The sequence below is a fragment of the Coturnix japonica genome, chromosome 12 (assembly GCF_054131305.1).
Source record: "Coturnix japonica strain WE chromosome 12, WE-NBRP24, whole genome shotgun sequence".
Taxonomy (NCBI): domain Eukaryota; kingdom Metazoa; phylum Chordata; class Aves; order Galliformes; family Phasianidae; genus Coturnix; species Coturnix japonica.
In genome coordinates this window covers 2,357,637-2,371,640 of record NC_140674.1, presented here as the reverse complement: position 1 = coordinate 2,371,640, position 14,004 = coordinate 2,357,637, and the positions used below count along the sequence as shown (strand labels likewise).

Genomic DNA, 14,004 nt, shown 5'->3' with positions numbered 1-14,004 from the left:
TCTTCAGACCCAAGAGAAGGGCTTGCCAGAGCATTCCTCCTCTTCCTCACAGCGGAGCAAGGCTCACCATGACTAGGTACACACAGATAGTGTTTGACAGCCCACTAGGACGCTCCCAGTCATGTGGTTCTGAGCTCCTGGTTCAGAGCTGCATGCAGAGCCAGGAAATTCCAACCTGCAACAGAGTTAGAGCTCCAGCTCCAGCCCTAGTAGGGCACTCATAGCAATGTTTTGGTCTATGGCCCAGCTCTGTTTTCCTTTTGATTATCTTACAGACTGCTTAGCAACCCACATAAGCCTGGCCCTTACTTGTAGGCATCCTAGGAGAGGAAAAGAGAATGAAGCTAACATGCCCACTTGCCATGGCTGGAGCACTCAAAACCACCAATTACCAACCCTGTTTTCCTCCAGCATTCTTATCAACTTCCCAGATCTCTCATTAGAGCCTCCTAGGATCCGTAGACAAGGAGCAAACAGTGCTTACAGGTGAGAGTCCTATTTAACTGTTCCTTTAGCAGTGCTTTTAATTGTGTCAGAGCCATTGCTAGGTCGCCTGTGTACTCGCCACGGGCTGGGCAACAAGGGATGACATTCACAGCCGGGGGATGCTGCTTTTAAACTGGGCTACTCGTGGCATTTACTCATAAATGCCCATTCTAACAAGCACACTAGCCTCTAACATAGGTTTCTGGGATTAATAATTAGAGCACTACAGCAGTGAAACAATATGCTGTTGTGTCCAATGTGGTAGGTCCCATCTGTGCCATAACTTGTTACTTCTTGAGTGCTATAAATAGAGAGTCTGAATGAGTCTCAGTGTATATAGCACAGAAAGCACATACAAGGCTGGATGGAAGAGCACACTGTGTTGGTGCTTTCTGGAGATACTTCACACAAGTCCTCACCTCTGCATAAACTGTGCAGACAGATCCTTTTAGCAGGCACACCATGCTGTGATACAACGAGTACCCTGCATTACCTCAGAAAAGCAGAAGCAGCAGTGTCCAGCTGATAGCTCTCACTTTCCGTCGGCATGCTTAGCAAGTGCAGAACTGTGCAATAAGAAGACACATAAAAAACAAGCAAACCTACCTACCCTCTCTGCCAAAGAAATCACTTACCAGATAGAGCCTCAGATGTGGTACCAGTTGCTCTGTTACCCACAAGGAAAAAAATGATCATTAAGGTGGCCAGGACACAGAAAAAGAGCATATTAAACTCAGCCAGGAGTCAGCTGACAACCAATGCCAATGAGACTGCAAGGAGAATAGGAATGTACTGGAGTGGATCCAGCAAATGGGCACAGAGATTATTATGGCATTTGACATACAAGGAGAGGCTGAGTGAACTACGATTGCTCAGCTTGGAACACAGAAGGCTCAGGCAGATCTTAATTTGTATATCTGCCTGGAGTGAGGGCAAAGAAGACAAAACCGGGCTGCTTCGTGGTGGCAACAACTTTCTGAAATGCAGTAAGTTCTATTTAGACATAAAGCTTTAAAGTAATGGTGGTATCAGCCTGATATGAGTTGCCCAGAGAAACTGTGGAGTCCCCCCTCCTAGAGACATTCAAAGAACAGCTGGCTGATCCCTGAGCAGCACCACTGTATGTGATCCTGCTTGGAGCAGGGCACCTGGCCCAGGTGGACTCCAGAGATGCCCTAAACCAGTCAGAGATTCAAGGTGGGAAAAGACCTGCTTTAAAAGCCCACGAGCAAAACTGGAACTTAGTGTGGGAGGCAAAGTTTCCAGGAGCAGCTGAAGCAGAGGATGCTTCAGTTCTCCAAGAGCAAGAGCATGATTAAAGTTAGTAGCCATCAGATCAGCTAACTGGCTAACCTCACCAATTACAACAGGAAGGAGGTGGGAGAAGTTTCCATCTTCCCCCCGCTGCCTGGTCAGGGAAAAGGATCAATACTCCTCCCAACACAGTGAACCACACTGTGAAAAGCCTCTGCAATATGTAAAGGCTGGAAATTAACCAGGAGAAACTACTTCTGCCCTCATCTGCACACAGCTTGCTCCTAGCCAAGATGCACTGAGAAGCCGATGAACTGACCCTTCTTTGCTTGCTATGGAAGAGGAACTGGGTCACACCCAGTCACAAGGTTAAAGCACTGGTGCTACTGCACATCAGTGAATGCCCTAACAGAAATGTGAAGCATAACAATAGCTGACAGATGGACAAGCAGAACTTGGGGGCCAAGTGGAAGTCCCAGCTGTCCTGTGTGCATGCTTTCCTGCAAGCCAGGAAAGGCTGCATGAAGAACACAGGTAAGCATCATACCAAAAACTTTGGCCATAGATGCATAAAAAAAGCCTTACCAACTCCCCAAATTCTTATGGAATCTACCAACATTAAACCATCATGGCAGAACTGGAATTAGATATAAGCCCCCAAAAACTTATTTTGCTCTCTCTAAATAGAGCAGATCCATCCAGCAAGCTTCAATACAGATGGTTTCTGCATATTTTTAATTGATTCATGCTTTTAAGGCTGTTATGATTAACACATTTCAAATCCACCATTTTAGGAATATTCCTAACATTGTCTGTTCATAATAAACTCTCTTAAGAGGTTTATTGCCAAAGCTTCCTTCAGTCCAGTGAGTGCACGCTCACTGCATGCATTCTTCCTTTGCTTTCCTGAAGCAGTCTATGAACTGCAGTTTCTAAATGCCAAGCATGTCTTTCTGTGTGTGCGTCTGAGTAGTGACCTTGGTTCATACTTAGCTGAGCGCTTTTAATACCTGGCATGGAAAGATTTCATTGGCAGGGGAAGAGCATAAACAGCTTAATTCTACCCATTTAAACCGATCACTTGGTGTTTACACCCGGCCTCCTACCACATCATCTTTTGCCTACCTCTAAAAGGAGGCACTTCAATAAGAGAGAGGCTAATGCAAAACTATCTCACAGAAACTATTTCTATTAGCCAAATGGGCGGCTCCTGCTATTTCACTCCCACCTAGAAATGCACCTCTACCAGCCGTTAGGAAAACACAGGCAGCATTATTTTCATTTATTCTCACCATAAAGCATTACTGTGATGATATCTGCATCTTTCTAGTTCACCTGAAACAAAGACTTCAGCTTATTTAAGAAACACTTGCACATAAACTTACCTTCCAATACAAGAGGGTCGTACCAAACACATTAATAGTAGTCTGATTCCATACAGGGCTGATGCCCTGGAGCTCCCACACACATGGAAACTGACTCCTTGGGATACAGCATGAGTTCAGGAGCACTACATGACCCCAGCACAGGGATTACAGACCATCTGTACTCCCATGTAAACAGTGCTACTTGTGCTCTTTCAGGCCAACATTTCAGTCCTGGGAATCTCCTGCTCCTTGATTAGAGGGAATTGAGGAAAACAATACAGCTCTCTACCTGTATAGAGAAATTTACCCCATGGTATATTTGCACTGACAGCTGACAACACCTGTGTGTGCACACAACATGATCAAAGGCAGCTCACTGGGAGAAAGCCACGGCCACATCAGCTAATGTCTTGCTTTCATGTGCATACATACCAACCTTACCTGGGGTCTGTGGTCAGGCACATAAGGCATTCAGCATTCATGCTTACAAGGACAGCTTTGGGTTTGCTCAGAACAGCACCCCGTGCACCCTAGGCACACCCAACTCATCCCTAATGTTTTTAGGCAAACTACTGAACTAGTTGGCTGGCTTAAACAAACCTCAGACTACAAAGGATTTTGAGAGAAGGCAGGATTTTAATTAGAGCAGAAACCTTCACAGGTGAGCAGTGACCTTCTGAAGAGGGCTACTTCTATCTAATCCTTCAAAAGTATTTGTTGTGACTCTGATGAATTGGAGAACAAAACCTTACTGGGGAATAACCTGACTTACAAACATGTTTGATGACTTGAAGGGTATATCTCCATGGCAAAGTAATGATTCTCACTTATAACATTCATTTTAACTGCTAAGCCAGAGCAACTGAAGCATGGATGAACCTGGAAGGAAGTGTTGATCTCAATGGCTGCTTTAAAGGTAAATGAATATTTGAGGAAATATGGACTTAGAGGATGCTGCATTCCTCAGAAAGGGGAATATTACTCACCACCTGAATGTTCATCATGGGAGTTGTTTTGAGAGCAGATAAAGGAATGAGAAAATGAACATAAGAAGCTCAAGGTGATGTGTACCCACGGAAGCTTCACAGTTTGTTAGAGTTACCATTCTGCATTAGCAAAACGGGGACATCTATCTCCCAGTAGGCACAGGTGGTAATCTGCACCTCACTGCGACGCAGTGAAAATAAGCACTTTCTCCTTTAAAACAAAGCAAAAAATCTCAAGGGAAAGTCAACTGAAAAAAGAAACCACTCAGTATATTAAAGCATAATTAGAACAACGAAATAACAGCACTTACATAAGGCAGTACTGTTGCACACAGAGGAACAGAAATGTGATTTTCTTCCCACATGACTACTATTTGAATAAGTGCATTTTCTAGCATGAAGCTGGAAAATATTTTGCACTGAAAAATGTACTTCTGTGAGTGTACTGAATGTGTAACGTGGCCACATTTAAGATACTCAGCATTTACTGAGTTTGCATTCACTGCACTAAATTCAAGCACTATGATGGTGGTTCAATGCCCTCACTGCCTCAGAAAAGAACCTCACTACCTTAGAAAAGAATCACCATTGAGAGAAAAAAAAGAGAGTAAACTTAGCATGGATCAAGTAGGAATTGTTTGTGCAGGCGATAGCAGGAATATATTGGGTGGGGTGGAACACACTGGTGATGCTCCCTGCCCATACTTCATTTTCTTCTGGTTTAAAGGCCATATTCCAAAGAGCAGCAGATGAACACATCCACATTTCGGGAGATAAAACAGAGCAGAGGTGCCTTGAAATGTAGTCCATACAACTGCTGCATGTGCACAAAGACACAGAACCTACAGCCAACACCAGCTTACCAGTTGTGATTCCCCTTTATCCCCACCTTTCTATGCTCCTCTCAGCTTGGACAAGCAAAAAAATAAACAGACTATTAATGAGGTTGGAACTGGACTAGGAACAAAGGAGCTGGAAAAACAAAGAGACATACTCACAAGCTTGATTCTGGAAGGACTCTAAAGGAAATCAAATTTTCAGCAGGGCTGTACAACAGGACTGAGTGGGATGTGTGCAGTGTAAGCCTGGGATACCAAGTGTGTATTGGGATTCGGTGTCTTGCCTCGGAAGCAGGGTCAGAGTGCCTGTAGTGGCACTGAATCACTTGCTGGAGCACTGTCACAACTGACCTTTGATTTGGATGCCACTTTTCAGGACTGCTGAGCAACCTGAGCTCCCACTCATTTTCTTACTGGAGCACTGCATAGGCCAAACACTTGGAAACTGATCACAAGTATTTAAAAGCAGGTATTTAAACAGCAAGGCTACTATCCCAGGTGATAAACGATCCATACCCATTCTACTCTAAATCAAACCCTGGAAGCCTCTTGGGCCCTATGCAAGGGTTATTAACTTTTATGAAGTCCTCTGGCATTATCAAATTGAGAGCTCAGGAGAACTGCAAAGCATTCCCTCTTTTCATGATTATATTTAGCTGCAGGGAGACGGACTCTCCCATGTAATGTAACATATATTGACATTTAGACCAAAAATGCCATTGACTGGCATTTAAAAAATAAAACAAAACTAGACTTTCTCACTTCATACAAGACAGTCTTTATTTTTTTGGCTCTCTTTTTTTCCCCAAATGGCATTTGAGTTGCATCAACTGATCGTTCTCATTTCTTTGTCACATATAGCTTACTTTCTTGTCAGTGCATTGCAAGAAGGTCCATTTCAAAGCAAAAGAAACTGTCCTCCATTACTGACTGCAGAGGAAGTCTGAACGAAAACTGAATTTTCCCCCATTGTGAACCTTGGAGACCACTACCCATCTCTTCTATGTAGGAGATGTCAGCTCATATTTCTGAGGACTTACATTCTCAAATATATTTATATGTAAACACACAAACTCTGTCTTTTCACTCTTGAAATCTAAATTATGCACAAGAAACTCAAACTGTTGTGTTTCACCTGCACTGAAAACCTCCTTACTCCCTATCAACCTCCACACTCCAACTGCTCAGTTTCTTCCTCTGAAACATCAGAGAAAAACAGACTCAGTATGAAGATCCCTCTAGACAAGTTTGTGTTCACACTAGGGGAGAAATCACCTCCAAGCACCCTGGCAAGTTCCCCTGCCAGCCTGAAAATACAGAACCCCTTAGAAATAAATCGAAAACAGAGACCAGCTCAACTCACAGCCCTATAAAACACAGCACTGGGCAGTCTGTGATGTCTGCAGACACTTCAGACCTTCTCCCTGAATTCCTGATGCCACACACCTGAGGCTGAAGATTCCTGTGCTTCCCTGGTTCAGGTGATGTGATGTCTTGGAGAATGCTGTGCATTTTGGCTACTGCTATTTTGCTATTGCTAAGTTCTTCTGGGAGATGCACTGCTCTCAAGGTTTAATCCTAATTCTGACACAAATATTATTCATATCTAGAGGTAACCCACTTCATATGTAAGAAGATGCTCACCAGCTGTAGTATTTTTGAGGTAGCAAGGAGTCTATAGTACTTTTGTTACTGTATTGATATATCAGTGTCATAACTACAAAACGTGATTTGGTTTCTCCCCGCCTCCAGTCTGTTTTCATATCCTTCCCTATTCTATCTCCTCTTATCTCTACACGATGTGCTAAATACATGCAGCACCACAACATGAATCTGTGCCCCACATCCTTGGGAATAAGAAGACTGTAGAAAGAAAAGAGCTTTTAGAAAAAGAAGTTCAGCCTCAAAGTTTGCTGCTGGTATCAGCCTCACATCATTTTTATCACTGCACATCATTTATAGCAACTGACCTGATTAAGCCCAAAAGTGCATCCATGGAGGACAGCTGGCAGCAAATCCTCTAAGACAGAGGTAAGTGAAGCTAAAGCTATTGCCCTGTATGCAATTCTCAAGCACTTTTAAAAGGCTCCAGTGCCAGGGCTAGTTTTTGTCAATGTTAGAGCTATGCTGGGAGTTATTTACATTCCCAGGTACAGGAGAAAACGAGCCAGCAGATGCTGCTGAGACTCAGAGCTGCATCCATTTGCATTCCCAGCACAGATCTTTCCCCAACACAGACAGCCAATGGTCTGATCTCTCACCCTGCTGATCTTTTTTTTCTGGCCTTGGTTTCCTGGGACAACACCATAGGTGTTTTGAGTTTCTTGAGCACCTGGAAGCTCTGGTCTGTGGGTTAGGAAGTCAGGCCAGCTGCCCTGCTGCATTCTCTCCCCATACAGCAGTGCAGTTACTTGCACTTCAGCTGAGGACTCCAAAGCAGAAGTGGAATTTGTATTAGACAACCTAAAATGTGCAGTAGTAGGCGCAGCTATAAGAGTTTTCATGAATTAGAAGAATGAGCAGCTACAGAGGATTACACTGAACTACACCTAAAACCCTTGCCAAGCTTTGCCTCTAGCTGGAAGCATCCAGTATTTCTATGAAGGAAATGGTGCACACAATGGTGGCCTCAAAGGCACTGGGCTGAATTTATCCAAGAGAGAAACTGATTTATCACAGAATGGCTTAAGTTGGACCTTAAAGACCATCCAGTTCCAGCCCTCTGCCATGGGCAGGGTTGCCAGCTCCTACATGAGGCTGCCCAGAATCCCATCCAGCCTGGCCCTGTGCATCTCCAGAGATGGGGCACCCACAGCTCTGGATAGCAGAGCCAGGACCTCAGTCCCTCTGAGCAAAAAATTTCCTCCTAACATCTAACCCAAACCTCCCCTCTTTCAGTTTAAAGCCATTCCCCCTTGTCCTATCACTATCAGACCATGTATTTAATTTAATTTAATGCAGCTCTGCTAAAAATCTCTCTGAACTGCAATAAGCAAGCAACAAACTGAACAGCTCAGTGATCGCTGGCCATTAAAATCATTGCCAGGCTCCTCTGCTAGTATGGGAATGAGAAAGCTTCCTTCTAATGCTTGGGGTTCTAGCACCCACACCCTAGGAATGCACATCAGCTGCTAAGAAGGAGGATGTTGGATGCAGACAACAGAGAACGTTTGCGGGTTGTGTGAACGTACCTCCAAAACCCCTGGTGCAAAAAGGGTTTAAACCAAGGGCAGGAAAATACAAACAGAACTGGAACAGCTGGCTCAGGGAACCTCCTTTGCTTCTCTCTGCACACAGCAGTGCAAATGCCCTCAGCCCTCCTGTGCTGCACAGCACCTCGCTTGGACACGTTCTGAAGGCAGCAATACTCTCTACTAGCATTCACACAGAAGTGCCAGCTCTGAGGCTGGGCTCTATAAATTTAAGCTGGAATATGAAATGCTGCTAAAGGAGAAATGACAGCTTTTATCAGGTAGAAGCCTAAACACTATTTCCAAAGCCATTAAGAAACTGTGTCTTGCCTTCTGACCTAAGAAGTATTTCAGCGTTGCGCTGTTTCAGTTGTAAGTCTGCAGGGGGGTCAGCTAGCAAACAACTTTATTGTGTTTTTATTAATTTCTCATGACTCAGAGACTGCTTTTCCCAATGGCATCCCCTTTTCCAGCAGGCTTCATTTGGTTTCTCAAGGTCAGTGCAATAGCATCAAAAACAAAAAGAAAAGAAGCAGCTCTTACCTGTGGCAGAGTGAAGACTCTCCAAGCTCCAGTACCTGGACAGGACACCTCTCATCCCACCACCACCGCACACCACCCCGCTGCTGTCCGAATCTGAACCTGGAGAGAGCCCAGAGCTTCCACTGCTGCTGCAGTTCTCTCCACTGTGTGCCCCGCTGGACTCACTGGGGCATTGCTGGGTCCTCATGCAGGCAGGTAGGAGGGAGAGCCTGGGGCTCTGCCGTGCTGGGAGGAAAAGGGCTGAGCACTCTGTAGCTGCTGGCAGGGCAGTGGTACCTGGTAGCGCTGTCTGAGGACTGAGCTGGATTCCTATCCTCCTCTCCGCTCCTCTCGATGCATCCTGACATCATAGGGGTCCACTAAGGAGGCTCCGGCTGTGGCAGCTCAGCTGCTCTCAACTGCAGCTTCCAGCAGATGATTTTTATTAAAGCCAATTTCAAGACGTGAAAAAAGGTGAGGGTGGGACAGAAATCATTGCTCTGGGTTTAGTGGAATTGTCAGATTAAAAATAAATAAGTGGGAATTGTAGAAATCCGTGCATTTTAAAAAAGCCCAAGTGAGAGAGACCTTGTGTTGTCAGCTTCCCCTGAGAACTCAGAGAGGACTTAGCATATAAACTAATCATGTTTAGAGCTGGCTGTGGCTGCTGCTGCTATTAAAAAACTATTTTTATAAGTCCTCAGAAAAAGAATTCACAATGAAATCAAAGCTGGAAAAACACAAATTGAGTTCTGGGGAGGCTGCAGCTGCGAGCTTTGAACGATTCAATACCCACTCCTGAACTGTAGCCTTGGGATGGGCTCTGTTTCAGCGTGCGATCTTGGTCAGAGCTCAGCCTCAAGTACAGAGTAGTGATGCTGTTTCAGTTCAAAGGTCTGATGCCCACATTACCTAGCACGCGATGCAGCACGTCCCTACCAAATGAACTCTGAAATAATACAGAAGGACCTGCTCCATGCCTGGGGTGGGTAATTCTGTCTGAAGTGAAGAAAGCCACGTTCTCATGTGCCCATCACAGCCTGCTCCAAAAGAGACTCCCATCAATCTGCGCAATAGCAGGGAGTACTTTAGGTCATTTCATTTGTACCATTAAATACTTAAAGAAAGAAATGTCCTTTGCTCACCATCACTGCGAGCATCCAAACACACTGAGACAACTTCTGAGTCCTTATCATTCTATCTGTTTCTTACAAGAAGCATGTCTGCAGCAATAGGAAAAAAAGTATAACATCTCTCCAGTAACCTGTTAACAAAACATTCCTCCAGTGGTCTTCTGAATGTAGCTGCTTGGGCCAAAATAGCTTCCCCTAATGACTGCCAGTACAGAAAAGGAAATGTGTTGTCCCATGCCTATGATAGAACCACACCTTTCTATTGATCTGATCCTTTCAGGTCCTCATAGAACTGTCTGCACAGAACAGGCTGAGAAAAACACTGCTTGACCATAAGAACAGGGGGGAAGGTAAGTTAAACCACAGAGCTGAATGCAGCTGCCTGCTGGACTTGGAGCACAGTGCATGAAGAAAGGGAAGGAACTGAAGAAAAGAGAGGCAATAAGAAGCTACAAATCGTGAAGGAAGAAAACTCCAAGTACCTTTATCAGTTTTTGACTGTTATACTGAACTAGGCAATCCTCAGAAGCTCTGCAGCTCTGCACTGGCCCAGCACATCTCTGCCCCCTGCTCAGGACACTCCATCTGTTCTTCCACTACCCCTCCCACGCTCTGGCCTAAATGCTCTTGGCAAATACCAAAATATATTTATTTAGTGGCAGCATGCTGTAATCCTAGCTGAAGGTGCTGCTGCAGCACACACACCACATGCGTGCACTGGAAAGGCGTGCTGTAGTGTAATGGGAAGACAGGGAAAATACTTCAAGGCCACAATTTGTAAATCAGTGGAAACCACGATCTTAGATTTTAAAATCTGCTGCCATAGAGGTGTTCCACCTTCACACAGACCTCATTTTTTCACAGTGCACGTTGATGTTCTGTGACATTTGATATAGATGAGAGGTACTGTTAAGTTGCCAAAGCAGCAGCTGTCTCCAGTTACAGCTTAGGGCCAGCACTGTGCAGCACAGCCAAGCTTGGGGAGCCAGCCCCAGCCCTGGGCAGCTGAGCTGGGATACCTGCTGGATGCTTCAGTCTCTGGTGGATTCTGCTGTAGTTTCCATACCTCTGAACAGCAGAGTCACTCAGGGTTTGCTGGGATCTTCTTTTCTACTCTTCACCCCCTCAGAATATTTTCATGGACATACTGAGTCTTTGACCCGATGTACACAATCATACACAACCAGCTATGATAAACGTTCAGGAGTTCGGCCATGGCTTGGCCCAGCTTTTAATGCTGGGTGAAGATCTGAGCAAACACATGCTGTCAGAGACTGCACAGAGCTGGGATTAAACAAGGTTTGATATCCCCACTATGATTCACAGGTAGGGTGGAAAATACAATAGATAATGAGACTACTTCTTAGCCATTAAATTCAATGGTATTTCCATGGGTTAATCGGAATGCAACCGACATTTCTTGCTATAGCTGCAGTGATGCACTACTGAGGATTTGCACATCGCTTTTTTCTGTGTCCCTTCAAGAACTAAACTGATGAGAATGGGAATAAATAGCTCTGCTATTCTGCTGAACTACAGGACTGCTAAATATTTATAGGACATAACAAAGTCTTGTTACTAAAGCTAATATTTTCCCTCTTGAATAGATTCTCCAGTGGCTGTCAAACATCTTCACATTAACTGTTGCCAAGTGTGAGCTTAACAGCCCATCTATAGCTGGGAAAATAAGATGAAAGTTGGCCACGTGATGTTGAATAAACAAACAGTCTGCTTCTGATAAAAACTTTCCATTATAACAATGAGGACACAAGATAACTCAGAATTATTAAGTGGTCACTGTTCCACATTCTCCACTAAAGACTCAGATACTTAGATTTTGGCTTGCATACTCTCATTGCTCATGCAAGACTTCCAAGGCCCTCATACATTCACCATTAGTACAGATCAGTCAGAATGACCTTATGCGTTTTTGGCTGGCATAACCAACATCAGCACAGCCATAAATACCAGGGCATCTCTTGTAGACAGCACAGCAGGAAAGCTAAAGACCTGTGGCTATTTAAATTTGAAAAGACATGGGGAAAATTGCTGGGAAGATCCAGCCTGCATCTAAGTGATCATTTTATATAATACAGGTTTAGGTTCTGGTTCAGCATAGCAATATGAGACTAACCAGATCTTGCAACACACTAGTTATGAGTTTCTCTCTTTATGGGGAGATGACAGACCTCAAAAATTTAAGGTCATATGTATGACCCTACCTAAAAATTCCACCGTTTCTCTTCAAAACAGCATAGATGAAACACCTGTGAGAAGATAATGAAGTCTGGTAAGAAACCAGAGAATTCTCTAGCTATAAAGTACAGGGAGAAGTGAGAGAATGGACTTCTAGGAAACACACATCCAACCCTCAGACAGTTGCCCACACCCAGCATTGAGTCACCCTTTGGTGACTCAATTGGGCCCAGGCTCAGCTACGTCCTCACAGATGCATCCACCATCCATCAAACAGCTTCCCAGCAATGCAACCCAACTGTAGGCAGTATCTTCAGTTGCAAATAAGAAGGCACTGGGCTCAGCAGAGAGATGGGAAATGCAAACGAACAGGCATCATGCTCAGCAGAGAGACATGGAAGAAAAGCTTACATAAAAGGGCCAGAAGAAAATGTTGGTCCGTTGCTTTAAAACCCAAAGACTTGTTATCAGATCATTGCTCTTTTCTGTAAGTTTTGGGCCCACTCTGTCAGCCATTTTCTCTTCCCAAGATTTTAGCAGCTGCCCAGAAGCAAGAAAAGCATTTCTGTGTCTGCACTGGGAAGTGGTTTGTGTCCCAGACCAATATTTCACCATAGCTCAGCTTATTCAAACAGTGCAGTAAGCCAGGCAGTAACGGACAGATATCAACCACAAGGTGCAAACTGAAGACACAGGTATAACAGCACAACTACAGGGCTTGAAAGACTTGATATACATCAGTAGAACCTGCTGAACCATATGATAAAGCCAAGTAGGTCCTTCCAAATTACTTAAACATTCCTGACTGAGCAGAGTCAACTTTTTTGCTAACCTTGCTAACTTCTGGGGTTAGAGGCTTCTAACCTTTATACTTCTTTAAAGGAGTATCAAGACTCAGCCATCTTCACCAAGTAGAGGTTAGCACCCACCTCAGCTGCTCTTCATTTCACAGATGTTAGAGCCATCTACTGGCTTGTTAAAGTTTTCTCAAACGGCTGCTCTGGACAGGAGAGGTGACAGAAGGCAGCACACATAACTTGATCAAAGCTCCACAGTATGGCTGAATCCAAGTCTTGGAACATGATAGGTCACAATTGAAGTCACAATGTGAAACTTGTACTTACCTCAAGAGCACTGTATGAACTGTAGGTGATTCAGATTTCGTGTCTCATTTCTAGATGGCATATAAACAACTAGAATAGTACCAATGAACCTATCTACATTTACATCTTCCCTTCTTCCTCCTCGGATATGTATGAATTTGGGTGCTTCAGCTTTAGTTCCCAACTGGGACCTGAGGGAGTTATCATTAAATTTCTGTCAGCTGTGACTCACAATTTACTTCTATGGCAGTGGCACTTAGGGACTCTAGCTAAAGTCAGAGATGCATTGACATCTTGACAGTGGCAGGTTTCCACCTGGGATTTCCAAGAGCTGAAGCTGAATTCAGCCAGGGAGCTGGTCCTAAGTGTTGGGGCAATGCCAGATGCATGTGACAGCTAATGATGAAGTCCCCAGTGCTGAGAGAGCAGAGACTGGGCTCCCGACACCACAATAACAAGCAGTCTATTTACTTATTTCCAGGTAGAACTTTGTGATTCTGTGCACAAGTCTTACAAAACACTGGAAAGCAAAATATTTTGGCTAGGCAGAATATTCTGATCATTCAGTTCTGATGTAATTAACACAGAGTTATGGCCCCTTAATTTAAGTCTAGTAGTGTTTAATCAGTGGTACAAAGAGACTGTCTGAGGCAGAAATGGCAGGCTGGCATTCAACTGCACTTGGCTTCTCCTGTCTGGGTTCTTACCTACCAAACAACTCTTCTGCAGTGTTTCTCTTATCCCACCCCAGAGTTCTATGACAAAGATTTCTGCAGTGTTTGGGTCAGCACCGCCAGACGGAGAATTAAAAAACCTAGCAGAAATTCTTCTTACTGTTTAATTATCTGTGACTTACATTTTAATACTTTAAAAACTGCCTGTGACTGAAAATAAAGGAGGCAGCAAATCTCACATACAGTTCTTGTG

At 44.2% G+C, this 14,004-nt stretch overlaps 1 protein-coding gene across 6 annotated transcripts in view; it reads right to left on the bottom strand.

The window, feature by feature from the left end:
* ARHGEF4 (Rho guanine nucleotide exchange factor 4) overlaps nucleotides 1-14,004 on the bottom strand; it is a 168,555-nt gene that overhangs the window by 70,553 nt on the left and 83,998 nt on the right. For 3 of the 6 annotated variants that reach the window (XR_014933504.1, XR_014933505.1, XM_085513514.1), the window contains exon 1: nucleotides 8,667-9,009. The exons of 2 other annotated variants lie outside the window; for them this stretch is intronic. Coding sequence is in view for 2 of the 4 variants with exons in the window: in XM_085513514.1 (XP_085369640.1) it covers nucleotides 8,667-8,853 (187 nt within the window). In the remaining 2 variants the exon portion in view is untranslated. Of the gene's footprint in view, nucleotides 1-1,121; nucleotides 1,265-8,666; nucleotides 9,010-14,004 lie in introns of those variants that run through there. One more of the 6 variants, XM_085513515.1, reaches the window with a different exon arrangement.